The sequence below is a fragment of the Apteryx mantelli genome, chromosome 4 (assembly GCF_036417845.1).
Source record: "Apteryx mantelli isolate bAptMan1 chromosome 4, bAptMan1.hap1, whole genome shotgun sequence".
NCBI classification, from domain to species: Eukaryota; Metazoa; Chordata; class Aves; order Apterygiformes; family Apterygidae; genus Apteryx; species Apteryx mantelli.
This window is the reverse complement of record NC_089981.1, coordinates 83,200,390-83,225,688: the sequence shown is the minus strand read 5'-3', so window position 1 is coordinate 83,225,688 and position 25,299 is coordinate 83,200,390. Positions and strand designations below refer to the sequence as shown.

Genomic DNA, 25,299 nt, shown 5'->3' with positions numbered 1-25,299 from the left:
GAAGCAGCGTATCGTGTGTTCCCTTCGCATGTTGCTCTGTTAAACGTGTAGTTTCAGTGTTAGGCTGCTGTAAAACCGTTGCTATAAAACACAAGGTGCAAAGTAGCTAAGATACTGTTGCAGTATTTAACTTTTTTTTTTCTCCCCCCCCCCCATGTAATCGTACCACAGGTAAATCGTAAATGTTATCAGGCGCCTCTCCAGTCCAGCTTTTCCTGAGGAGGTCTGAAGGGAAGGCGCAGCGCGGCAGCGCAGGGGCTCGCGGAGCTGCCCCGGCGCCGGGCCCCTAACGCGGGCAGCAGCCCCGGCGCGCACCGCGCAGCGCTGGCGGAAGGCTGCGGCAGGGGCCGCCCCGGGGCGTCGCTGGGTTTTCGGAGGAGCCCGGTGCCGGGCTTTGCTTTTGTTGTCGCCCTTAGGGGGGATTCTCTGAGCAGCGCTCCGCGCGCCCCCTCGCTTTCCGCCGCTCGGCAGCTGCCGGCGACACCTGCGCCACCGGCGGGGCGGCCCCGCGCGCCCCCGACCCGCCGCCGGGGCTGGGGCTGGGGCTGGGCCGGGCGAGCGCCCGTCCCGCCCTCCCGCCTGCCGGGGCTGGGCCGGGCCCGCCCTCGCGGCGCGGGTTCGCGGCCCCTCCCCGCCGGGCGCCGTCCCACGGCCCAGGTGTCCCCCGCGCCGCTCCGCACCGTGCCCTGCCGTGCTGTGCCGCGCCGCGCCGCGCCGTGCCGTGCAGTGCCGCGCCGCTCCCCGCGGCAGCAGCGGGCCGCGCCGGGCCGGGCCGGGCGGAGCGGAGCGGCTCGGCTGCCCGCCGCCGCGGAGGTAGGCGGTGCGCGGGGGCGGCGGTTCCGGGGCCCCGGCATGGCCCGGGGGCGGGCGCGCCGCCGCCGCCCGGCCCCCTGAAGAGCAGCGGCGGCGGGGTCCGGCTGCGGCTGCGGGTCCGGTCCGCCAGCGGGCTTGGCGCCGCTCCCCGCGGCCATGTCCGGAGCCATGAAGTTCAACGGGTACCTGAAGGTGCGGATCGGGGAGGCGGTGGGCCTGCAGCCCACCCGCTGGTCCCTGCGGCACTCGCTCTTCCGCAAGGGCTACCAGCTCCTGGACCCCTACATCACCGTGAGCGTGGACCAGGTTCGCGTCGGGCAGACCAGCACCAAGCAGAAGACCAACAAGCCCACCTACAATGAGGAGTTCTCCGCCACGGTGACCGACGGCCATCAGATCGAGCTCTCCGTCTTCCACGACACTCCCATCGGCTACGACGACTTCGTGGCCAACTGCACCTTGCACTTCCAGGACCTGCTGCGCTCCGCGGGCCCCAGCGACAGCTTCGAGGGCTGGGTGAGTAGCCGTGCTGAGGAGAAGCTGGACGCGGGCTTCTCTCCGAATGAATGGACGCGCTCGCCGAGGAGCGCTCGCAGGGTGCTCGCGGAGCTGGGGCTTGTCCTCGCATGCCTGCGCCGCGGGTGCATGCCGCCCGGCATGCGTGTGTGCGCTCGCGCAGGTGTACGCTCATGCATCTACTCGTGCCCTTGTGCGCAGCAGCCAGGCAGCAATGGGCTGAGCAGATTTGCAGCCGGGCAGATGTGGGTAAGTGGCAAGTGCTCTTTCAGCTGGTGCATTTGGGACTTAAAAGAACAAAAAGTGTCAGCTGTCCTAGCTTGAGGGTCAAGACTCCAGCTGAGCGCTGTAAAGTCTCTCCTCTTTGTAGACTGCAGGAGAGGAGACATGTCATACTCAGCAGCAAGGTACACCTGCAGACTCGCACATTTATGTACCTTCCCTCTTTTGCTGAGCACATGGAGACATACTTGGAAACATGCAGATGGATGTATTTCTGCTCAGATCTACACATGCTTGCACAATTGTTTGATGTGTGCATGCAAATTGGTTAGATGTTTTAACAGAATCACGGGACCAGTCTTGTATATATCATGTGCCCCACTGCGCTGGTTAAGCACAGTTTCGCTTACACCTAATTCTAGATTATTTCCATGTAGGTGTCACTTGCACCTGGCCCAGAGAACTTCATTTATGTCTCAGTCCTAATAGTAAGTGAAAGAAATGGTATAGGCTCTAAAGTCGTGCCTTTGCTTCCAGTACTGTAACGCAGGAGGTAGCGAGTAAATTGATCCGGTGACAGATTGTAGTTTGCCTGTGTTAGATTTGAAAAAAGTCACCTCATTCTGGGTAGAGAAGGTGCAGAAGAACTCAGAATTTCCGAGGATATTATAGATATTAACTTTTTTGCGATCAGGAAGTTCAGTACGTGTGGTCAAGTAACCATCACAATAAAATCAGACGTGGAGGAAAGAGAGCTGACACTGTAGAGAGCAGATAGGTATCTTGATTGTATTGCTAGAGAAAATGCTAATGCTTTCTGTTCCCAGTCAGTGTCTGTGACTAAGACATGATGTTACATCTCTTGTGTGACTACAGGGAAATACCAATCATGGGAGCACTTAATACGATTATACTAATACTATTTCTTCCTCTTATGGTGTACTTAGGTACCCTGTGGATAGTTGCGAGGTTCCTGTGCTAAAGGTAATCTCTGTCAGACAGATGTTGATGTGATTTCGTGTAGGGCAGAGAAATCCAAGGTAGCCGCAAAGCAGTTAGCTCAGGTATTGCTCCTAGCAAGATAGCCATAGCAGAGCTCAGCATGGATTAGCTTGGTGGGTGCATACCCAGCTTCTCAGGTTGGTTGTGCTGCCCTAGAGGGATGGCTCCTGGGACTTCTGCTAGAACATTTTTAAATACGGAATGGACCTGTAAGGGATAGGGCAAAGGACTGAGCTCAGCATAGAGAGCTGTGGTTTGTGGGGGGGTGTTCTTGTTTGATTTGTTGGTGGTGTCTTCCTTCTGCTGTTGAGAGAGCCCTTATCCTCTTGAAAGGCTGGAGTCCTATCATACAAGGTCTGGCCTACACGTGGGATTTGGACTGCTTTGTTGTGGAGGCGGTGGCCTCATTATTGTAGATATTTTGGTAAATATTTTGCCTCCAGTGTGGATGCGAGTATGTCCAGGGGCCCACTGCGTTGTTTCATACATCCTGCAGACACTCTTTGCTCAAGATGCATGCAGTATGTGGCCTGCCAAAGGCTTCTCTAGCCTTTGGTGAAGGAAAAGTTTCTTAGCCCTGTTGGATGGGCACTTGTTTCATGAACTCCTTTCTCCTGTGAGTTGATGGGCAAGAAATCAGTGGTTTTTTTAAACAAGACTGATGTAAATTGATGTTATATCTGTGCATGCAGGCAAACCCGTGAAGTGTTATCTCCTTTAGGTTAGCGTCTAAGAACTACAGTTGGGGTGGATTTAGTGGGGAGGGTGAGCAAGTGTTTGTCTCCTGTTCCCTTTCTCCTCTCCCCTCCCCTTTTGTCTCGCTCCATTAACATCTCACATAGCGTGCACTCAGAATCACATGATGACATGGGAACAGCATCTTTCCTGATAATTTAATATTTCTTGATAAATTCAGCAAGGCTGTTGCTGGATTTTGTGCAATCTGAAGGGTAAGAAATGCTGCTTTGCATTAGCCTAAGGTCTGTGAACTGCTGGCACGCTACGAGACACCAAAAGGGGTTTAGAGATGATCTGCAACATCTCCACCCCAAAACTCCTCTTAGTGCCCTTTTTCCAACCCCAAAGCAAGCACACATTTGCTGATATAAGCAAGGAATGAAAGGAATGGAATGAGGGGGAAAGCGAATGAATCCTCAAAGTTTAACTTTGCTTATACGTGGCTGTACAGGAAAATCTCTGGGATAGCAGTTAGACTTTTTTTCTAAAGTTACGTAGTCCTTCAATACAAAATGGTTGAGAAACAGTTAAAAAGAGTCCACTTTGCCCTGGGGGGTAAAGCATCCCAGGATATTCTGGCGTCTTGAGAGGGAACTGAAGGGAGACCAGAGTTGGTGAGATGTTTGAATTTCTGGTATGGGACATCTGAGGGAAGAAAAAGATGTTTTTTTCATTTTGACTTGATGTAGAATCTTAATGCTTGCTTTTCAGAGAAGACGTAAGGACAAAAATATATTGGTAAACTCCTAATGCTTCTGACTTGACACAGTGACACGGGACAGGGTGTCTGGCTGTTCTCCATCACAGGGACTCAGGTTCCCTGCTGGGGGGAGAGTAGGAGGACAGCGTGGGATTACCTGGGGCGATTCCCTGGCCCACGCACTGGCCTGAGGGTTTCAGTCTGAGCTCTCAGACTCTTGCCGTTCTGTTGATAAACTTGGGTTTTCTTCTGCTGATAAAGGTGATTAGTTAGAACATTTGTCACCACCGTTGTGGGAACTGTAGGAAGTGACGGTGAGAAGCAAGTAGGAGCAATCTGTGTGCAAGCATTGGTCCTTCTCAGATGACTTGCAGATACATCACCGCAATTATGTCCCCAAACTTTTATGCATATGAGTGAGTGTATGAATATGAATAGTCTCATCACTAATGCTTATACGTTTGAGTCATCCCACAGCGTACTGGGACAGAGTACTGTGTCCATAGTTTGTATTAAAATCTATATTCCAGAGGTTCTTCAAAAACTACCCTTTTTCTTCTAACCTCCTGATTTTTTTCTGAAGTCTTTCTAATGAACGCATTACCGCAGCCTGAATATTTTTTAGTTTGCATGTTAGTTGTTAAACACATTTGATTAACTTTACACAGATCAAATTTATAAGAGCATATTATCTTCAAGATCCTGTTCTGTTTCCCATTATTTATGTTTACTTGTCAAGCTGCAGAGGAGTAGCTTTTATTAATACTGTCAATTAAATGCCACCTTGCCTTCAGTGTGCTTCAGTGCAGTTAAAACTGGCAGCGATCTCTCCAGCACGGTGTTTTTCTGGTAGGTATTTTCCTGCAGATCAAGTGGGTGTGAAATTCTGCAAACCTGAAAGGTAGCATTTTACACAGGTGCACATGACCCTGCCAGGTGCAAAGCAGTAGAGAATTAAGTCGGCTGTTACCCGAAAGCTGTTATGATTTACATCATGGTTGAAACTCTTCTTTTTAAGTGTTTATTTAATTTTGCACTGGCATGTGCTAGACATCTTTTTACTCTGTGTATGTGCATTTGAAAGGTGGTATGTCCTCTTTAACTGTCTCTGAGTGCAGTGTAGGGAACAGTCATATGACAATAAGACAACATAAATAATTTGGAGTACTGAGTTTTAATTGAAAGGAGAAAAGTTTACAATATATCAGAAATGAGTATCTTAATTCCTATGAGATCTATGTAGCAACTGAAGTTTTTTTTTTTGTTTGTTTTTTAAGCTTGGGGCAGCATTATTTGTAAAAGATACTGAATTGCATTGTTACTAGGGAATGATTTAATTATGATTACAGAAATTGTTAGTGCATGGATAGAGATGTCATAATTTCTAGCACTTTAATGAGTAGTTAAACCTATTTTGTCTTGATCTTGAAATAGCAATTCACCTTAGTATGCTGAAGGAAATTAGATAACAGATGGATCATTAGATTAATGAACCAATCACAACTTCCTGATGATTTTGTTAGCAATTGCTCATAGGAGAACTGTTAGTTTTTTTGTCAGGAAGAGATTAAAACAAATAATTCTCATACAGTCCTGAACTTGAACTCTTTCACCTGTATCCCTTCCTATGACTTCCCTTTCCTAAGGTAAAAAGAATTGTTTTATTCTTATTTATATGCAATTGCATTATTTATTGAACATTGAACTAAAGAGTTAAAGGAAAACGCAACCTCTTCCCTAGAGCATCTGTTCCTTGGCAGGGTGCTACAGGCCGAATATGGCAGGGGTACTTGTAGGTGTAACTACCCCTCGCATGTCACAGCAGTGTTCTCCAGGCGGACAGAACTGGTACGTGGAAATCAAATTATCTGTAGTTGTTGACAGAGTATTTTGTGATGCAGACCGTCACTGAGGATTTTGTGAAGGCCTGTTTGAAAAAGAGATTTGAAGAGAATGAGGTGACTGCTTGGCAAAATAGAAAATGGCTCTGAGTTCAAAAAATGATGATATCTGGGTTGGTTCCAGCCTGTCTGTGTCAGCCTGTGTTCATCTGCGAAGATGGACTGCATCTTCTAGGGCTGCAGCAAGCAGTTTCTCCTTCTGTAGATCTTAGCAGTCTGAGATGAAGAGCAATAATATTCCATACATATGATTTCTGTTCCCAGGTACATGACAATAGTGTGTATAGTGCAGATCTCTGACCTATATTAAGGTCACCCTACACATTAATTGCTAACTAGGCTTGAGTAAACTAAGCAGTGTCCCTATTTCTTGTTTGGTTTAAGTTGCTTCTGTAATTATTATTACTGATATGCAGTTATTATGTTTGAAGGGGAATGATGGAGAGAAACACCCACGGCAAGGAGGTAAGATAGTTCTTGAAGGATGTCAGAATTTCAGCTTCTGTTTCTTTCATTTAGCATAAAGCTATGCTTTGTGCATCCAAAGAAAACCTTCAAAATGCCAGCTGAGTCCATGACACCAATGGCTCCCTCAGTGTGCCCCGCAGCCTATGACAAAGGTTTCAAAAAAAAAAAAGAAAAAAAAGTGCTATTTGTTGTCAGATATTAAATAATCTTGGATGCGTGATGCTAATAACCATTTCACTGATTAAGGCAAATGAGGGAGAAGAGAGATGATTGTGCCATGAGGAGCTGCCCGTCCGTCGTCCTGTTTTGGCCTCAGGAGCAGAGCTACTTGGGAGCCCTCGGTTTCAGTCTTCTGCAAACCCCTGCCCAGGAAAAGGCCTGGCTGGCAACTGTGAGTGTCCTGGGAGAATGGAGGCGTTTTGCTTGAGAGGTTTTTTCTTTTTCTCTCTCCAAGAAAATCTGAAGCTGGAAAGTTTTGGTCAAAACATGAGAAGAGCCAGTTTCCAGTGGTCAAAGCGACTGGGACACCAGCAGGGATCGGAGAGACAGAATTGCGTGTCCTGGCTCTGACTTGGGTACAGCGGGATATGGATTTGGCTCCCCTTCGTTCAGCCAGCTTCCTGGCTCTGCCGTGCCACTGCCTCCTAGTGCGTTCCTCAGTCTGTTTTTCCATAAATACGTGTTTTAAAAACCCTTGCTTTGATCCTGTCAGGGATCCTGGGAGCTTAGGGAAGGCGTGCGGGGTAGGAGCCTGCTTTCCTGCCTGGGGCTGCTGGCCGGGATATCGCCGTGCTTCCCTCCCTGGCTGCGAGGAGCTGCCAAGCCGGAAGCTCAGCCCAAACCCCACCGGCAGGTACCCAGGCCCTCCGCCGCCCGTGCACAGTGCGCATGCAGGTTTGGGCTGGAGCTCAGGAGTAAACTTCAGCCCGTGTGGCCTTCGCTGGCTGGCCCGCGCCACGCTGCAGGATGGTGGGGTGGCAGCTCCCAGACGGGGTGGAGCAGGCACCTGGGAGAGGCCCCGGCTCAGAGAGTCACGCAAGATTTTCTGGAGTCGCTTGTTGGAGCCCGTGCTAATTCGGGTGCTGGGGACGAGGGGGTAGGCCAAGCACTGGTGCTCAAGTCTCCCTTGGTGGCGTTAATCGTGGCAGAAAGCGTTCCCGAGGGTGTTTGGAGACCTGAGCCCCCGGCCACCAGGTTGGTGTTTTAAAAGAGGCTGTTTGCGGAGAAGGAGGCGCGAGGTCGGGCTGACAGCAGAGCAAGGCCCCGGGCAGCGTGCTGCCCCACGCAGCGTGCGTGCAGCCCTCGCCGCTCGCGCTGCCAGCGCCGGCCTCCCTCCGTTTGCCCCTTGTATTTAGCTTTTACCACAGGTCTTCTTGTAAAAAGGTATTTCGTCCAGGCCATCCAAGGCTTTCTGTTTTGAACATTTTCTGAGTAGTGATTTGGTTTCAAGCCATTTTGAGCTTTTAGGCAATAAAATACCCCCAGAAAACGTTGTCAAGGGGGCAATTTGAGCTCTTGAAATGCCATTAGAAGGTCTACTGGTTTACAGTGTAATTCAATACGAAAGCATATCCCTTACTGAACTAAATAAGACTCAGTTGTTTCCTCCGCCCTTTCTTTGCAAACTGTTAAAGTGCCTTTGATGTTTTAGGCTTGATTGTAGCTATTGTGCTTTGCTAATGCAATCAAGAAATCGGGGACCTTTTCTGTAACCCTGGAATAAGAGACAAGGAGAAGAGATACCGAGTGCAATGAGTTGCTAACCACTTTGTAAATGATTCTGAATTGGGCATCACGCACCTTCCTGTCTCCCAAATCTCAGCCTTTTCAGGGACACAGTTAATATAGGTGAAACCATGCTCTAGACTTAATTTCTTCTGGAGACAGTGAGCAATCTCTGTTCTGGTTGCTTATTGCACCCCCACTCTATTTGTGGGTGCATGCAGTGAACCAGACTGGAGCCCTGGATGACTAACCGGGGTTGCCTGATGCTGTTCACCCTGCAACTCAGCAAGCAGTTCTCTCCTGAGCCATCCCCTCGGCTGTGCTGGTTGTGCTGCATACAAGGAACTACAGCTGGTTATGAGGGGAAAAGCTTATTTCGTAATTATATTAAAGATAGCAAATGCATGTCTAAAACAGAGTGCATCCTGAAGCTTCCAATTAATGTTGCTAAACCACTTAAGGTAAACCAGACAAATGATTTAAGTCTCTGCCATGCCAGTGACTTCTTTTTCTTTCACATCATGAAATGTTCTCATCACTCAGTCAAGTCAATCGCTGAGGAAGCTATCCTGCTTTCTTATTAAAGCCAAATTTGCCCAGGGAAATGGGAATCTGGTCTAGCCATGCTAGTAAAACCTTCTTCAGTCATGTCTGCACCAGGTGACAAGATGCTGTGCAGAGAACCATGGTGTAGCGTCAAGTGGCCTGTGTCCCTGCAGGTCACGGGCAGCACCATGAGCAGCTGTGAGCTATGTTTAGTTGCATTAGCACAGTGCTGTGTGCGAGCAAGTGTGTGTTCCTCAGCAGTTACGGCGCTACTAATATTCAGTGCTAAAATCTCAGCGTCTGTGCTGAGCCCAAAGTGATGGAAAAAATAGCCTTCTCGCTGCCCTTGTGAGACCTTGTCCCTTGTTATGCTAGACCAGAAGCATCTAATCAATGACTAGATCCATCCCACAGGCCTGCCAGAGCAGTTTGTCTGGCTGATGGCCTGCTGCCTGCTTTGCTCTTTCCTGGGGCTCCTCAGATATTGGGGGGGGGGGGGGGGGGCAGGTCGCAGGTGAGAAGAGCTGTTCTGGCAGCCTCCGGCTTGTTTTCAGTCACCATCTCACTTGTGGGACCTGTGTTTAATTGCATCTCCAGAAAGCCTCATGTTCTTTAGCCCAGCAACGATCCCTGTCCCGATGGAGGGTTGCACCCCTCCAGACAGAGATGCACCTGCCACAAGGTGGGGGGGCACCTGTGTTTTGCCTACGTGACATATGCATGTTGGATCCTGGCTTGGGAAAGGGGTTGTGTCCTCGCAGTGCCACCTTGCAACTTGGTAAAGCTCAGCCCAGGGGGCAGGCTGGGAGCCCCGCCACTAGGCTAAGCAGACACAGAGGATGGGGTCCCTGCCCTGGACTTCAGGTCTGGGACAAGATTCAGGCTTTTGTGCTACCGTTGTCTGGAAATCCCTTCTGTGCTTCACTGTACAGTGTAGACCTGCCCTCAGGGTAGATACAGCTTATACTGGAGTACAGTATGCTGCTCTACCTAGAGTTACCCGTGAGCTTTGCCAGTATAAAAGAATGTTGGCAGGGGAAGAGGGAGGGGGACGTGAACCTGCAGATGGCATTGCATGAAAACTTTTTGTTGGCATACACCTGCTAAGTTTCGAAAGCATCAAGTTTCATTAGTTAGTTGATTGTATTTGAGTGAGTGAGATAGTGGCTGCTCTCCAGACCATTTTCAGGAGAGGTTCCCTTGCCATTGAACACACAGAAGATGTACTGGTGCAGAAACAAAGTTAGGCAGCTTTTGCTGACTGGCTTCAGTTGGTGAGATGGGAGATAGATTATTTATTCTGTTTTTTTAACCAAAATTGCAATGCTGGTATAGATCTTAGCAATTGGCAATTTTTTGCACCATTTGTTTATTTTCTTATTGCAATATAGACATTTTTGTCAAAAGAAGTAGGGGAGGGGAATACATCCATACAGGACGTGTATATATTACATGTCTGCTTTGGCTTAAAAAAAAAAAATCACCTGCAGTTAGAAATCACTTGGTGGGTAGTCTAAGCTCAAGGGTACCCCAAAAAAGGGGAATGCATATGAGCTGAGGATGTCTGTGATGAGTTAGGCCAAAGATCAGCAGAGACCCATAACCTCCCTGGTGGAGGTAAGTAAGAGAGAGGACGTGAGAAATGGGACGTGCATCTCTGCTGTCCCACAGCACTGCAACCAGTAGTAAGATTAATACTGACATGTGGTCTGAGAACTTGCATCTAGAGGTTTAGAAGAGAACGTTTGAGGTGATAGCTCCATAATTTGAACACTGAGGTGTTTTTTGTGCTTTTGTCTCGTGTTTGGCACCAGCCATACTCAAAGGCAGCATTTTGACTGTCTGCTGGTCTGGTTTGGTCTGAAAAAGCAATTCTAATGTTTCTACAGCAACTCTGGTTTCTAGCCCTCTGTTTGGACTGTTTTGTGGTTTCTGTTTTTCCTTTGCCTGTTTGTTGTCTGCTTCTTGGCTCTTTCTCATTACTCTCCATTTTAGTGTAATAGTGTGCCTTGTGTTTCTCTCTTATAAATTTAATTTTACTCCTTGAAGTAAGCAAGATGTCACTTGTAAATGAAGCTATTCATACATGTCTTCACCCGCGTTTGTATCTTAAAGCTCTTACAGTAGCAGTGGGGTCTTAGTTTGGCAATCTTGTACTGCTTTTGGATAGAAAATATTTGCCATCATTCATACTTTATAGAGGCTGTAGTAGCTTCCACCAGGGACCAGTCATAACTGTGCTGAGTGCTGTATGTATGCAGAGAAGAGAGGGACAGGCACTGTCAAAAAGGTCAAATTTAGGATTACGTCAGTTTGCTAAAGCTGGCTGGCTCTACCGTCTGAATGGAAAAGAAAGTGAAGTTTTACAGTAAAAAATAGCATGAGATGTCTGTACTTTTAAGTGCTTTGTCAGACAAAATAGTCATAACTAACTGTCATCTTAGATAGTATTGGGGTTGGCTTGTCTACATATGAGTTAATCTCTAAAGTGATTTTCTCCATCTAGAATGGTCAATATGCTTGTTCTGTATTAAATGTAGTCCAGTCTGGATTAAGTTGATTGAGAGTAAAAAGCTCACTATTCCAGATCAAGAACAACTGAAAAAAACCTAACTTACCCTGTACGAATTCCTACTTTGTTCTGGATTTGTTTTCCTTTGTAAACAAGGGCATACAGTGCTTATTTGTCAGCTTCTTGCCCAGGCTTGAGGACAAGAGGAAAAACGTGTTTTTCTAAGTGGTGAAATCTGGTGATTGATTCACTGAACACTTTCTTGTATTTCCTATCCTTTAAAACTTCTTAAATTCTTTAAATTCGAAGAAGACGGGGAGAAGCCTTTTATACAGTGGCGACTGATTTCTGTCCTTTCCCCATGCGTAATCTCTGTCACACTCCATATGAAACTGCTCTCAGTATTTCACTTTTCTGGCATCTATTTTTAATAACGTTGAAATGAAAGTCGTCTTCCTCCTTTTGCACTTGTTGTAAAATGTCACTCTGTGAAAAGTTTGCCCATGTCTTTCGAGATTTCAGCAGAATGGGAGCCCAGTGCTTGCCTCTGCTTTCACTCACCGGTTTTACATCAGTGGATTCCCAATGTCATCAGTGGAGTTACACTGCCAGATTTGCAGTGTAATTGGGAGAAGAACTGGACACATTTCTTTCCTTCTCTTCACATGCAGCAAGGATTGTTAATGATAGCTGAGTTATACATTATTTATTGAGCACAGAGAGTGCTTGTGGAGCTCTGAGAAAGAGGAAGAAATTGGCTTCAGCACAATCAGTTTATTATCTAGGTCATTCAGACTGTAGCATGTAACATTAATATATTTGATGAGAATTTATTCTGCAAGGAAGTTTGCTCCTAAGCATGGAGGAAAATGTAATGGTGTGAGAATTTTCCTATGTCGTCCAAATCCATGGTGGGATTTCTTGTCAAGGCTACTAAGTTGGAACACGCTATTCAGTATGAAACCTACAGTGGCCTCAAATGTGTAGGGTGATCCTCCATCTCCGAATAGGACTTTCTGGAAGTATTGCTATGTATAATCAATTTGCAAGACGGAGGCCCAAACTTAGCACTTCGTTATTTGTGTATTTAATAGCAATGAAAAATCCGGTGTAGAAGCTCTCAAAACTCCACAAGAATTGCTTGCAAGACCGGCTCTTGAGAGGGGATGATTTATTGGAGATTGACTGTAGGGTCACTTCCAGCTGTTCCCTTTCTTAGAGGTTTTCACCTCCCATTCCTGGAAGGGATTCCTGATGTGACAGCTTACTAGCATTTATCTTAGTGCAGGTCTGTATGTTAAGTTTTCCTTAACATACTGAGATGCAATTGTGGTGGTTTAGTAGCTGCTATACAAGCAACTGAGCTGTTCTTGGTTTGGAGCAGAGCAAAACTAGGTAGAAACCCAGCTATGCTGGGATAAGCCATCTTCACTCTTGAAAATAAGTCCTTATAATAACCCCATCATATACTTAATGATAGTAACTCATTTTGACCAGATTTTCAGATAATTAGCTCAAGTAACGTTTTGCCTGTCTTTTCAATAAAAATTACAGAAATTTCCCCTCATCTTCTTGATTCTACGAAGTAATATAGTTCACCTTTCTTTGTGAAATCTTGCTAAACAGTTTTTGGAGTTTGCCCAGAGGGGCATCAAATTCAGTGTGCTCATGTCCGAGAGAGGAGTGAGTTTTAGTACTGTGCTAGAGTAAGCCCAGTCAGTAGCTTTTATTTAGTGTGCTTTTATTTTGAAAGACAAAAGGAGTATGATGCAGAAAATAGAAACAGGCAGTGGTACTACAGCGACAGATATGGTCTCTCTCTCATGTACTAGGTTTGTATAGGTTGAGGCTAAGATCACTAACTCTACCTGGAGGACACCAGGACCCCTGCATTTACTGTTGTGGTGCTGTCTCCGCAGGCCTGGACTTGCTGTATGCAAAGCCTTAAGGCTTGTTATCCTCTTGGAGTGAGAGGGTTGAAGCAGAGGAAATCCTTATTTTTGAATGTGTCTGGCAGATTCAGGAAGTTCCATATGAATATGAGGAAAAACTTCTTTACTGTGAGGGTGACAGAGCACTGGAACAGGTTGCCCAGAGAGGTTGTGGAGTCTCCTTCTCTGGAGATATTCAAAACGCGCCTGGATGCAATCCTGTGCAATGTGCTCTAGGTGACCCTGCTTGAGCAGGGGGGTTGGACTTGGACGATCTCCAGAGGTCACTTCCAACCTCAGTAATTCTGTGATTCTGTGAATAAAGCATCAGTAATTTGGGCTACACTGCACATGCTTGCAGAATGGTTTTCAACTCCTCGAAGACAAAATACATTCATGTGTTAGCTCAGGATGAAGGCCTTTGATCACCTTGGTCCCTGAAAAGGGCTTGTGTGAAGAAAGGCTGGATGCTTCTCTGTCTTTCTTCAAGTCTGTCAGTCTAGTAGATGATGTTACCTCTTGCTACAAACTGTGCCAGGCCTAGAGATCTTTTTGTTTTGCGTTTTGGGTGAATGCTTTGTAAGATCATCCAGACTAGGAATGGGTTTTGTATTTAAACATGCTGGAGCCCTTTGTTCAGCAGGTTTGTGACCTGTGAGCTCTGGCAGCTTGTACAGGGCACGTTAAGAGGACAGCCAGCTGGTTCTCCACCCCTGGGCAGCTCTGCAGTGCCTCCTGCTCAGATCTTGACTTCTCACCCATGCTATTTCACAGCCCAGCATGCTAAGGAAAACATCAGTCAATGGCAGTGTGAATTAACGTGGTGGGCTGTGAGCTGTGGTTCTGGAGACATGCAAATGCAGGGTCCGTTCTGCTGCCCTTGCAACATGTGGTGACATCTGGAAGAAAAGGGGCAGTTTGGGCAGGGAGCTGGGGACAAGATTCTCCTCTTGATCAAAACCTGATAATATCAAGATGGCTTTTGCCTTGATTTCATATCTCCTGAAGAACTTGGTTAATGATTTATCAGTTCATTATCAGCCCTGTGCTCTTTCTGGCAGTTACCTACAACCACTGTTGGACATGTACAAAACCCCCTTCTGATGCTGTCCAAGCTACATCTAAGGAGTGTTGAAAGCCATGTCTTTTAGCTTGTCTTGAGTGGGCACTTGCTGAAGTGTGGCTGTATCTGCAGGGATGCAGGGTGGTGGTGCTCACAGTGTAGAAATACTGTAAATGTGTATGTGTTGGGAGGGTGGGGGACAGACAGGACACAAGGTTTACTTATTTCAGCACTGTGTGTAACTGGGAGCAAACTCTTTGACTGGTTGTGTTCCCTCTGGTTACTGCTTTGCTGGGTACCAGCCTTAGAATTAACATTTCTAGAGCTTAAGAATTTTAGAACAACCTTTAGAACTAAGAATTAAAACTGCATTCAAAATTGGCCGGTGTATTTTTAAAATTCTACTCTTCTGCTTTTTTGTCAAGGACGATATTGTAGGGTCTAGGTAGTTTTTTTTTTTTTGAAGAGAAGGAATTGTCATTTGAGTTGTTTCACATGTTTTAGCTTATGTGGAAGTGATCTCAGGAGGCTTCTGGTGTGTCCTTGTAAGAGGTCATTTGCCTTTGTCGTAGAGAAAGGCGTGTTTGTGAGTAATATGAGGTCTATGGATCTAATTTTATACATAAGTAATTTTTCTGCAAAGAAAGTTGCCTCTGCAGTGGATAGGCTACACTCATTGCTTTTAAGCAATGACACTTCTCATTGCAGTAACAGGCTCTGAAGCGCCTGTTCCTGTTTTGAACATGAAAATTAAGTGAGAAAAGACCATAGATACTGAGCTTTGCTGTTTTTACACAACCTTTGGTACCCTTGTGTTTGACTCTCAAGAGATTGATTTGAAAGGATCTTCTTGACCTCAAAAAGCTCTTCATCATTTCCTCAGTGTAAATTTTGTGGTTCACTTCTAAGTTGGTTTAAGCTGTCCCCTCATAATAGTCCTGGGCATGTGGAATTTTATTTGCAGAGAAAATTTTTAAATTTTTTTAAGTTAATTCAGCTGCACAAAAAAACTCTTTATCTGTGCCTGCTAATTTTATTGACTACCAGCAATAAGAGCAGGAGCTGTGTTTTTTTGACACGTATATTTTTTATCCAGTAAATGAGTGGTTGCAAAATTTTAGACAACTATAGTATTACTCCATTTTTAAGACTATTAAGCAACTGTTTCCACAGGAACAGTGCTTTTTACAATAGACAGTGTTGTGGCTTGCTTCAAAGCCACAACCAGAGCGTACGTAGGTGTTTGAAGAGTACCACATCTTTCCATCTCTCACTATGAATTTTCCAGTGGGTCGTTAGACCCATTCAGACTTTCTATCTCAATATCCAAAGCCACACTAGTGCTTAATATTAGAATGTGTGGTCCCATGTCCCAGAAGTCTTTCAAGTGCAGCTGAGCTGTAAGAAGAGTCTTTAAATTCATAAAAAGCTGAAACTCGCACTGCAGCCGTGGTAAAGATCTAGTCAGCAGCGCCAGTTCAGCTAGTTTAGGATTTCTTAGCTAAGGATCTAACTTCACCTCTATAATCTTATCTGTGGCTCTTTTAGTATAGTGTGTATTAGGAGTTAAGTTGCATTCGGTATTTTATTCCCTTTCTTAGGGGCTTTCGTTTGTAAGGGCTCACTTCATTGGATCTAATGCAGTTGCTCAAGGGACTCTCTCTCTTTCGTTTTTTTCCCCCAAGGTTGTGCTGCTTGGACAGAGGAGAGGAACTGTTTGACTGGCTTTGGGGCTTTATATTACAGAACTTGGTAAACCTTAAAGAAGGGAAGTTACTTGATTTTATTAAAAAAAAAAAAAATTATGAAGATGCTGTGCAGGGGATTTCTGCTCTCCGCTGGTGAAAGCTCTCTGGTTAAACTTGTAAGACTGAAATTGATGTGCCTTTTTCTTGAATGAGCAAAATTGTGCTTTGGGAATTAAGGTAGTGTGTGTTCCCTCGGCAGGGGCTGCCTGTCAGTGGGAAGAGAAGCATCAACAGTGCAGCTCAAGTAGCGAAGTCCTTCTCTCCAGAGGGCAATTCATACTTTCATATGCTTTAGCTAGCCGACTGGAGTTAAAAGCACATGTATTTATAAAATAAAGTATACCCAACACTGTCCATGGCACTGACAAAATGCCAGGCCTTCCATGCGCAAAGAGACTGGGTACATATAAAGTAGGGCATATGACAGCAGTTGTCCTAAAAAGGATGGTCTGGTTATGGAGACTTCTTGTCCTCTTCTTGGCTTACCTGGGAACTCTGTGTGCTTGGACCTGCAGTGATCCCCGGCAAAAGCTCTGTATTAAAGAGGAGAACACTTCTCTGCAGGCAGTGTTACAGCCTGGCAATGCTGAGCTTCAGGTGGAAATGGAGTGAGCATCAAGTTGTGTTCTTGACTGACATCTGAGCGAAACCACTCCAAACCACCCTGACCTTTCTCTCTAAGAACCCTTTCTGAGTATTTCTGCCCACCCCTCTTTAACTTTTTTCCTTCAATCCAAGAATCATCTTGTTCACATTGGCTGAGGAACATTTTCTCATCTTGAAACCACACTTTGGAGAGGGAAAAAGAAATATTAAAAAGGGGAAATACGTGACAATGTGCTGTTGGTAGATGCCAGCATGCTGCCTCTTGGCTTGCAGTCACATGCTAAAACCAGAAGTGCCGCCTTCAGATGGAGCCAGATGGCTGGGTCAGCTGAACAGAACATTTGCTGTGGTGACACGCCACCTCGTCACCCATCCTGTGGCCTGCAGAAGTCTGGAGAGCCATGCTTTATAGCCCCTTCCCATCCTAGCTCCACTGCTGGAGTCACAGCTGTGACTGCATGGTCATAAGTGCATGGTGAGATCATCTCTCTCATGAGCTAGCTGAGAAAAACAGTAATCACAGCCTTGATGGGACTAAAAACTGCCTGGTCTTGGACAGTCTCTCTCATATTGCAGTGCTTAGCTTCAGGATTTCTTTTTAACTGGTCCCTTCTGTATGAGTATACAACTTAATCCTATTAAAAGAGTCTGTCACGATGAAGAATCTCATCTATGTCCCTTTTTTTTAACCACTGTTGTACAAAAATATTTTATTGTTTAAAAAAAAAAAACCCAGCTCCTCACAAACAAAAAAGAGCATGTAAATAGGGGATGAGCTAACTTGTCAAAGCAAACATTGGCAATGGCATGTTCTCTCTGGGTGTTGTCAGCAGAGTACTGGATCCCAACCTGCATTCTTTTTGCTAAATAAATTCTCCATGATGACTCCCAGAGCTGGACCTCATGGGATTAGAGCACAGGCGTGAGCGGTAACATCTGGACACCAGGAGTGAGCATCATACCTTCAGGAATGCTGAGGGAGTGCATGCCTTGGCACTCCTTTTTGTACCTTCAGAAACATCTAATTGTCTCTGTGGCCAAAAATTGCTACTGCTTTTACATGTACGTACTAGTGATGTTAAACAACCCCCTGAGCTGTGGCAGGGAAAGGGAGAGGGGTTTGTGCGGAGGCTGAAATACATTTAACCCTCTCTTCCCTCTTTCCCTGGGCCCCGATTAAATTCTCTTCTGTGAGATACCACCCATATTTGATGCTTTTTTTTCCATCCTCCCATCTCAAGTCACTGTATAGTCCATGATAACATGGAATGTGAAAGGAGATGTGGTGGATTAGTACCAGCTGAATATAAAAGCTACCCCTGATGATTTCAGTGTTAAGAAACTGCCAGGTGAGGAAGGGAGAGGAGGAGGGAGGAAGTGACTGCAGTTGTTGCAGGATCTGGTAAAAATGATCTGAATATAAAAGGTTGGGCTTTTCTGTAGTGCTACAGCCCGACACGATCAGAGCTTCAAAAATGACTGGAATTAATCCCTCCCTTTTAGATCCTTGCTGAGGACCAGTAGTGTGCAGTTAAGGCATTAGATGGGTGTATCTGTGCTGGGAGTACAGCTGCAGTTGTAAAGACTGGCATGCCACTAAGATGTGCCATATGAAACCATATGTTTCGTCAGAAGTATTGCTGATAACTTGATTTTGCACACAAATTAGTTCTTTGTGATAGTGACACTTTTTTTCCTCCATAATGCACTTAGAGCAGGGTTTTGTAGTTGCTGGGAAGGAGATGATGGTTCTGGCCCCATGGAGAAGGGCAGCTTCTCCTACACAAAATGAGCAATTGACTCTCCTGGACATCTGGACCTCTGAAGTCCAAATGTGCATTGCTGTCATGGATACTGTAGCCTCTCCGTTATGTTTTTGTGAGCTAGTGGGTCTGTGGTGTGCTGGGCTAGATCAGGGTTTTGGAGACCACAAGCATTGTTCTTAGCTCTGCTCCTGCCTTCCCCATAGGCTGCTATTGTTGTCTATATCATCACTTGTCTACCTCAGCTTCAGTTCCAGAGCTGCTATAACATTACACTGGAGTTAGCTCAAGCCCCAAAATGTGGACAGGAGAATTGAGCAAATCTCCATGCTGAGAAGGCCCACGGTGTTGAGACAAGTGATGATCAGAACAGACAGCTGTTGTCTCTGCATGCAGCAAACGAAATTTTTGCCAACTGAATGGCATAGTGTGGTGTATTGCTAGACCTTCTACTAACTATGACTCTTTCCTCGTGTAATTTGATATGTAAGGGAAAGAGAGGAAAGGGGTCTGCAAATCAACAGCTCTGCAGATCTTTGGTTTGCACTTGCAACCCCAGTTGCCTGCCCTCAAGATGCAAGGGTCTGTGGAGGTTGGACTAGATGATCTCCAGAGGTCCCTTCCAACCTCAACTTTTCTGTGATAAATATCTAAATCTTCCTCTAGGTTTTTTTTTTATAGTGCCCCTCAGTTGTGATTGAGCACAATAAATAGCTGGGCTTCTCTTGATAGACTGCCTTTTGTTGTACCACCATGGCTTAACTGTATAACTGTTGTTATCAAAGTGGGGCTTGGCTCTTCAAAAGTTAGTTTTTTATAGAAATTGTTGGCCTAGAGGAAGGTTTTGGCCCTTATTCTTTCTACCTGGAGTGCTGAGAAATTTGAGGAGCTCTATCAGGAGATACTAATAGGCTTTTGTGGTTCATGGTCCCATCAGCTGTGTCCTTGTTTGAAAAGAAAAAGCTACTAGACGGAAAAGCAGCAATACACCAAAGTGAATTATACTTCTTAAGATATTCTAGAAATAGTGACATAGCTAATGGAAACTTGAATGAGAAGAATTTCACAGAAACTTAATGTTATGCAATAACCTTTAAAATAAGTATGTAAATAAGCAAGTCACTCAGATGACAGCTGAAAATGGGTTCTCTGTGGAGCATAACAGCTGTTCTTTAGGGGCCCATAATTCCCTTGGGCTACATTCATAGCAGGATAGTGACTGCCCAGTTTTACATTGTATAGTTCAATAGATTTCACTTAAGTTGCACAAAATTTTCCAGGTGTAGCCATATGGATAACAATCCTTAGGTGACCAACAAGAATGCTGTGAACAGAGAACCTCAGACCTTACTGCAGACTTTGCTGATTAATGTAAAATCTTGAATGATTCATAAGTCTGCTCAGATTTGTTAATAAGGTTAATTAAAAATGCAGGTGAATGCCGTGCCTGGGAAGGCTTCCCCTCAAGGCCAATAGCCTTGTTATTGCTTCTCTGCCCAATCCTTTGGTTTATCCCTCTCCACTTCCTTCTGCTGCCTGTTCTGCTTCTTTCCAGGCAGACCCCAAGTCTCTGGTCTGCGCTGGTTGGTTTATTGGTTGCCTGGGCCCTCTCTGTTGCTAGCATCACTAGCTGTTTCCTTGTTGAGGGACATTTCATGAGTGATAAGCTCAGGCATGTCAATGTTGTTTTATTTTGAGGAAGTCCGTTCACCTACTTATTTCTATGGTGCTTGGACAGTTTCCAAGCAGGAAGTGCCACCAACTTGCTTGCGTTCCGCCGGTCGGTAATTAATTTCTTTATTACTGGAAACAGCAAAACTGACACAGCTTACTGGGTTTTCTGCCAAATTGTATTGAGATAATGTGTGTCATGGAAAATATGCTGGTTGATCATCTCCAGAACTTTGAGATAGAAAATAATTTCCTTCCTTGTATATTTAGGAGGAGACCTAAATTGTGAGCTGTCATCATCACTTGACCATCAAAGTGTCTAGAACATAATAGCTAAAATAGTTTTAGAGTAGCTCCATAGCTGTTGAAGAATTTTCTGATGGTAATCATTTTGATTCCTTTACTAAACAACTGGCTGTTGAGGTTATTGATCTGTTTTTGCTGTTCACTGAATGAAAATCGGTGTGTGGGGGGGGTTGTTTTGGGGCTGAGTTCCCCCTCCCCCGGTCAAAGCTCCTAAGTCCTCTCAAGAACAGATAGCCTGTCCTACTTTCAGCCTCTTGTACCTACAGTTGCATATATAGGTGTTTGCGAGCAGATTTTCATACATTGCACATGCAAAGCTGGTAGCCTGATAACAGTTACTGATGTCCACGGGCATATTTGTTGTAGCCAAGAGCTCGAACAGCTGAAAACAAAGCCCTGCATTTTTTCCATCCATTTAATTTAGTGGTCCTGAATTGATCTCAATATCTGCCTTTTAGGAAATGAAAGTGGTTTGGTCTGTGTTTTCTTTGTTTGTTTTTCCCTCCTTAAACAGTAGCTGTAAGAAGGCAAGGGGAGCTGGAAGCAAAATCCAGTGATGGACTGGATTCAGTGGTATTTGGTATACACAAACCAAGGTCTGTGTTTAAAACTGTGTGTGCAGAAAAGCTAGAGCTCTGCTTGTAGGCCCTGATGGTAGGGAAAGGCAGGATATGTCCTGCCTGTGTGATTTTTTTTGTTCATGTGGGTTATGGTCGTATAACCCGTGGGAGGGAGCAGGGAGCCAGGTGGCACAAGGGTGTTCTGCCAGGCCCTTCCCGGAGGAGTGGTCTTCTACCTCTGTTCTCTAAAATCAGCTGTGTTGCAAGGACTGTAGTCACTGGTGGCACGAACCAACCCACATCCACCTCTGCTGTCTGTCTGAGATCTCCCCTTGCAACAATCTGGAGTCAGTAGAGCAAATGAGTTGCCGTTCATCAGCCAGATAGGCAACGCAGAGCAGAATTGCTTCTGACTTAGTGGCTCCCAGGTGCAGGATTGGTTCAAAGCATGTTTTCAGCTACTTTACTGCTTTCCCATTCCCCAAAATTTTGCAGGAAAGGGGGAATCTTGGCCTTCTGTGTTTGCCTGCTGGTTGCATTTTGAAGTAGTGACACCCCACCAGCTTAACACCTCTTGCTGCCTTTTCATCTGTGCAGTAGCATGCTGACTTTCCCACAGTGCAGTCTTGCTGTTCAGTACCTTGGTGCAGTAGCCGTGTAGGACAGGAAGCCACGCGCTTTAGCGTGGCTGAGCCCTGGCGATTGCAAAGCTGTTTGCGGTAAGCTCAGGCTGCACACACGGCTTCAAAACCTGTTGATAGTGAGCCGGAAGCAGTATGTGGGACCACCTTTCTCTCCTCACCCACAGCCCCGTCTCGGGAGAGTTAGCAGCAAAACACCCTGTTGAATTAGGAGAGCAAAGAGTTTGAGGGTGGGATTTTTGGCACCCTCTGGGTTGATACTTGTAGCTAGATTTTCAGAGTTTTCCCACGCTTGGTATGTTCTGCTCCCTCAGAAATGGGACCATCATTGCTAGTGTCTGGTCATCTTTGATGTATTTTCTTCCTGGCCCACCTACCTTCCCGGTGATTTCTATCCCTGCTCTTGTTTTTCAGCTGTAGATGAAGTCCCTCCTCTGTAGCAGACTCTGATATGTGCATGTGACTCTTTTCTTTGTTGGAGTGGGGTTTGTTTCTGACTTTTTTTGCAAATCATTCTGTGAGTTGGATTTAAATTTCTGAAGGAATGGTTTCTTGCTTGCAGGTGGTACTGTGAGGGTAGATACTCTGTTTCTGAGATACTTTGGTACTGTGAAATTGATAATGGTCAGTTAGATTTCCCCTTCCTTCTACCACACTAACTCAGGAAAAAGAGATCAGAAATCATTCCAGCATAGCTGTTGGTTTTTCTTTTGAAAATATAGGAAGAACAAAAATACTGAGCCTGTGCCTGAGCCAGTTCTCTCTTCTCTCTCTTTTTTAACTTTATAACTACACAATTTTTTAATAAACTAAAGAACAGCCACCTACAATTACTACTGATGCATCCTTCATCATTTTAGAGGAGGGTTTTCTCAAAAGCAATCTGAGTTGGTTTAGCTTCAGTAGGAGCAAGCTTTGGCTCATGCTTTTGAAAATCTTCACTTTTTGAAGACTTGAAACCTCGCTTTTTATTTATTTATTATTTTTTTTCTAGCTCATCGAGCAGGTTTTCTCAACAGGAATTTCACGGGAGAGGATGAATCTTGTTGCAGCCCTTACTCCTCTTACCTGAGCAAATCTTCTGTTAAGAGGGGTAATCTCTTGAATGAAACCAGACTAAAATTGATTAGAGATTCCAAGATTAATTAAGAGTTGTTAGTTATGCCTGATCATTCGTGACTGGCACGCAGCTTGTAATTATGCAGCTTGACTGAAAACAAAAGTAATATTTTAAACAGTTGTCCTGGAACAGAAATTAAAATGACAATATAACAGTAATAGCTGGAATAACTGGTTATAGGAGTTTCAAGAGACTAACTTTCCACCCATTTGTGGAGTTTAGCTCCACAGTGCTAAACATGTGACAATAACAGTCATTGGAAGGGGTTTTATTCCAGTGAAACTTTGACAGTTACTGTAACTTGAAGGAGGTAGAAGTTTTGGGCCTCTAGTCCCCTGAGGGACCAGGCATCCCTAGAACTAATAGTGCATTTACTGCAGCTGGAATTAATAAGCCAGAGACCTCCAGCTATGAGAGCTTCAATGCTTTGGGAATTCAGCATCGTACATGGACCTATCGATTACAGGAGGGATTGGCAGCTGTTCCGGGGTGATGCGCCACCCTGTGCTCTTTCTTTATTTTGAGACCCGGCGTCAGAATTGAATCTGGGTAGGAGCAGGGAGAGCCTGTTGTTCAGCAGCGCCAAATTCAAAGCTCGGCTGGAGCGAGAGCTGGGGTCACTGTCTTTCCCCAAATGGCATCTCCTAGGTCCTCTCCTGCACTGGGTTGCCATGTCTCACTGAGAAACTGCCCACATCTGCCCATGGCGCCTGGGACTGGAGTTACTGCCCTGGGTGCTTGCCAGCCTTTGCAGGAGTGGGAAGATACTTGGCACTCCAATTTTTTTAGGCACTCTGACTTGAATCCTAGCAGTTGCATGCTGTGTATTGGTAGGAAAAAGACCTTAATCTGCTGATGCTCTGAAATTTAAAATCCCCTTTCTATTAAAGGAGAGCCTTCAGGATCCCCCCTCAGGTGCTTCCCCTTGTAGGCAGGTGACTGTCGGGCTCTGAAACGAGGGACTGATTAATCCAGACAACACGTGTTTAGCTGAGAAAGTTGCTACTTGACCTGTCTGACAAAGGCATGCTCAGGTGGAGGTGCTATGTTATTAAAATGCAGAAAGATCTGACATTCCATAAGCATGATCTATTAGGTTAAAAAAATAAAAATTAAAAAGAATAACTAGAGGCATGTGAAAAAACAGCTTCAGACTAACCCAGGCTCTTCCAGACTTTCAGCTCTGTGACTGAACAGAGCCTTGGGAATTGCCTAAATGACTGATTATATATGCAGTTCTGTTAATTAAATTTTAAAATTGTGTAGGAAGTCAGAAGGTATAGCTACTTGTTTAATTAAGCTAATTAAGTCCCCAGGTAGCTTTTATATTTGCTTTATTCACTGCAAGTGTCTGGCTTGTTCTGTTTTTGAAGCCACGTCAGCATTGACCTGGCTTAAAAAAAGGCTGTCCTTCTAGGATGCTTCTTAATCGTGCCTTGTGGGGAAGAAAGGACAGTAAAGCAATGGGAGAAAGGATGTTCTGAGCTCCAGGGTAAATGCAGTTGTCTTTTGTATCTGATCCAAAGACAATAAAAAAAAGATTCCCATTGATTTCAGTGTACTTCAGATCAGGCTTCCCAGCTTGGATTATCTCTGTTGGAGCCGAGTGGAGAAAAAGTCTTACTCTGTGAATCTTATGTCTACAAGAATACACGTTCATGCCAGATGCCCTGTTGAAGATGTCTTTTTATCCTGGAGGTGTGCACAGCTCTCCATTTCGGAGAGAGGGACTTGCAGGCAGACGGGATGAGCTGCGCCACCCTTCAGCGTTGCCTCTTCCCGTTTGCGGGGAGTTTTTCATAGAGGCATGCCAACCTCTTTCAGAGGCTGACTGACTATACCTGCTCTTCGAGTTTAGTGGATGCTTCAGTTGGGTGTTGATACGTTGCCTGAGAGATTACCCTCCTTCAGAGATTTGTTTTCCAAACCTCTTCCATTGATGAATCATGCATGACCAGTTTCTATTATATGTGTGAAGGCATATGATTAAGGAACACTGTTTCGGTCTCCCTGCATCCTGTTCCCTAGTTTGCTTCTGAACTAGCTTTATTTTTTTTTTTAACACAGATGCGGGGAAGAGGAGTTAATAACACCTGTCTAGTTGTCAGGAATGATGTTAATACAGTTCTTTGCTGGAAATGGTGTGTCAGATGACGGACTGGGGCCCCTCCTGTGAGAAGAAATCACTTGCAACTCCCTTTGAAGTCACATGGAGCCGAGCGATCTTAGCAAGTTGAGGCATGGGGCACGGTGTAGGCAGTTGGAAGTACTGAGCAAAGCCCTCCTCAGCTCTGCACTGAGCCTTGCTGCTAAAGCTGTGTGTTCCAGAGCAGAAGCTTAATGAAGCCATAGCTGAACTCATCAGTCCTTACCTGCTCGTTTCCAGCTCACTTGTCAAAATCCTCCAGCACTTGCTTCCTTTCGGGATGTCTGACAAGTTCAAGACAAGTTAAAGTATATGCTTAGCTCTGGGCCAAAATCCTGTGTTGTAGTTGTAGCTATAAAGGGGTTTACTGAGCTGAACAGCCGACCGTACACACTCCTATCCATGGTGTAGAGAAACAAGCTATCTTCCATCTCCTTAAAATAGAAGAGAGCAGTGGTTAAAGGTTTTACTGCGCTAATGAGCACGTGTTCCTCTCCCAGTTAGCTAGAACTCAGCAGTTTAGAGCTACCTCCAAAACAGCCAGCAAGTCGATGTTTTTCTTCCAGTTGTTTCCTGGGGGACCAGGCCGAGGATGAGAGCA

The 25,299-nt window shown here is 45.4% G+C and overlaps 1 protein-coding gene across 1 annotated transcript in view; it reads left to right on the top strand.

Annotated features, from left to right (window-relative positions):
* The first annotated feature begins 969 nt into the window (after positions 1-969).
* PRKCH (protein kinase C eta) overlaps positions 970-25,299 on the top strand; it is a 120,605-nt gene continuing 96,275 nt past the window's right edge. The window contains exon 1 of the mRNA XM_013940954.2: positions 970-1,329. Coding sequence (XP_013796408.2) covers positions 970-1,329 — 360 coding nt within the window. The remainder of the gene's footprint in view (positions 1,330-25,299) is intronic.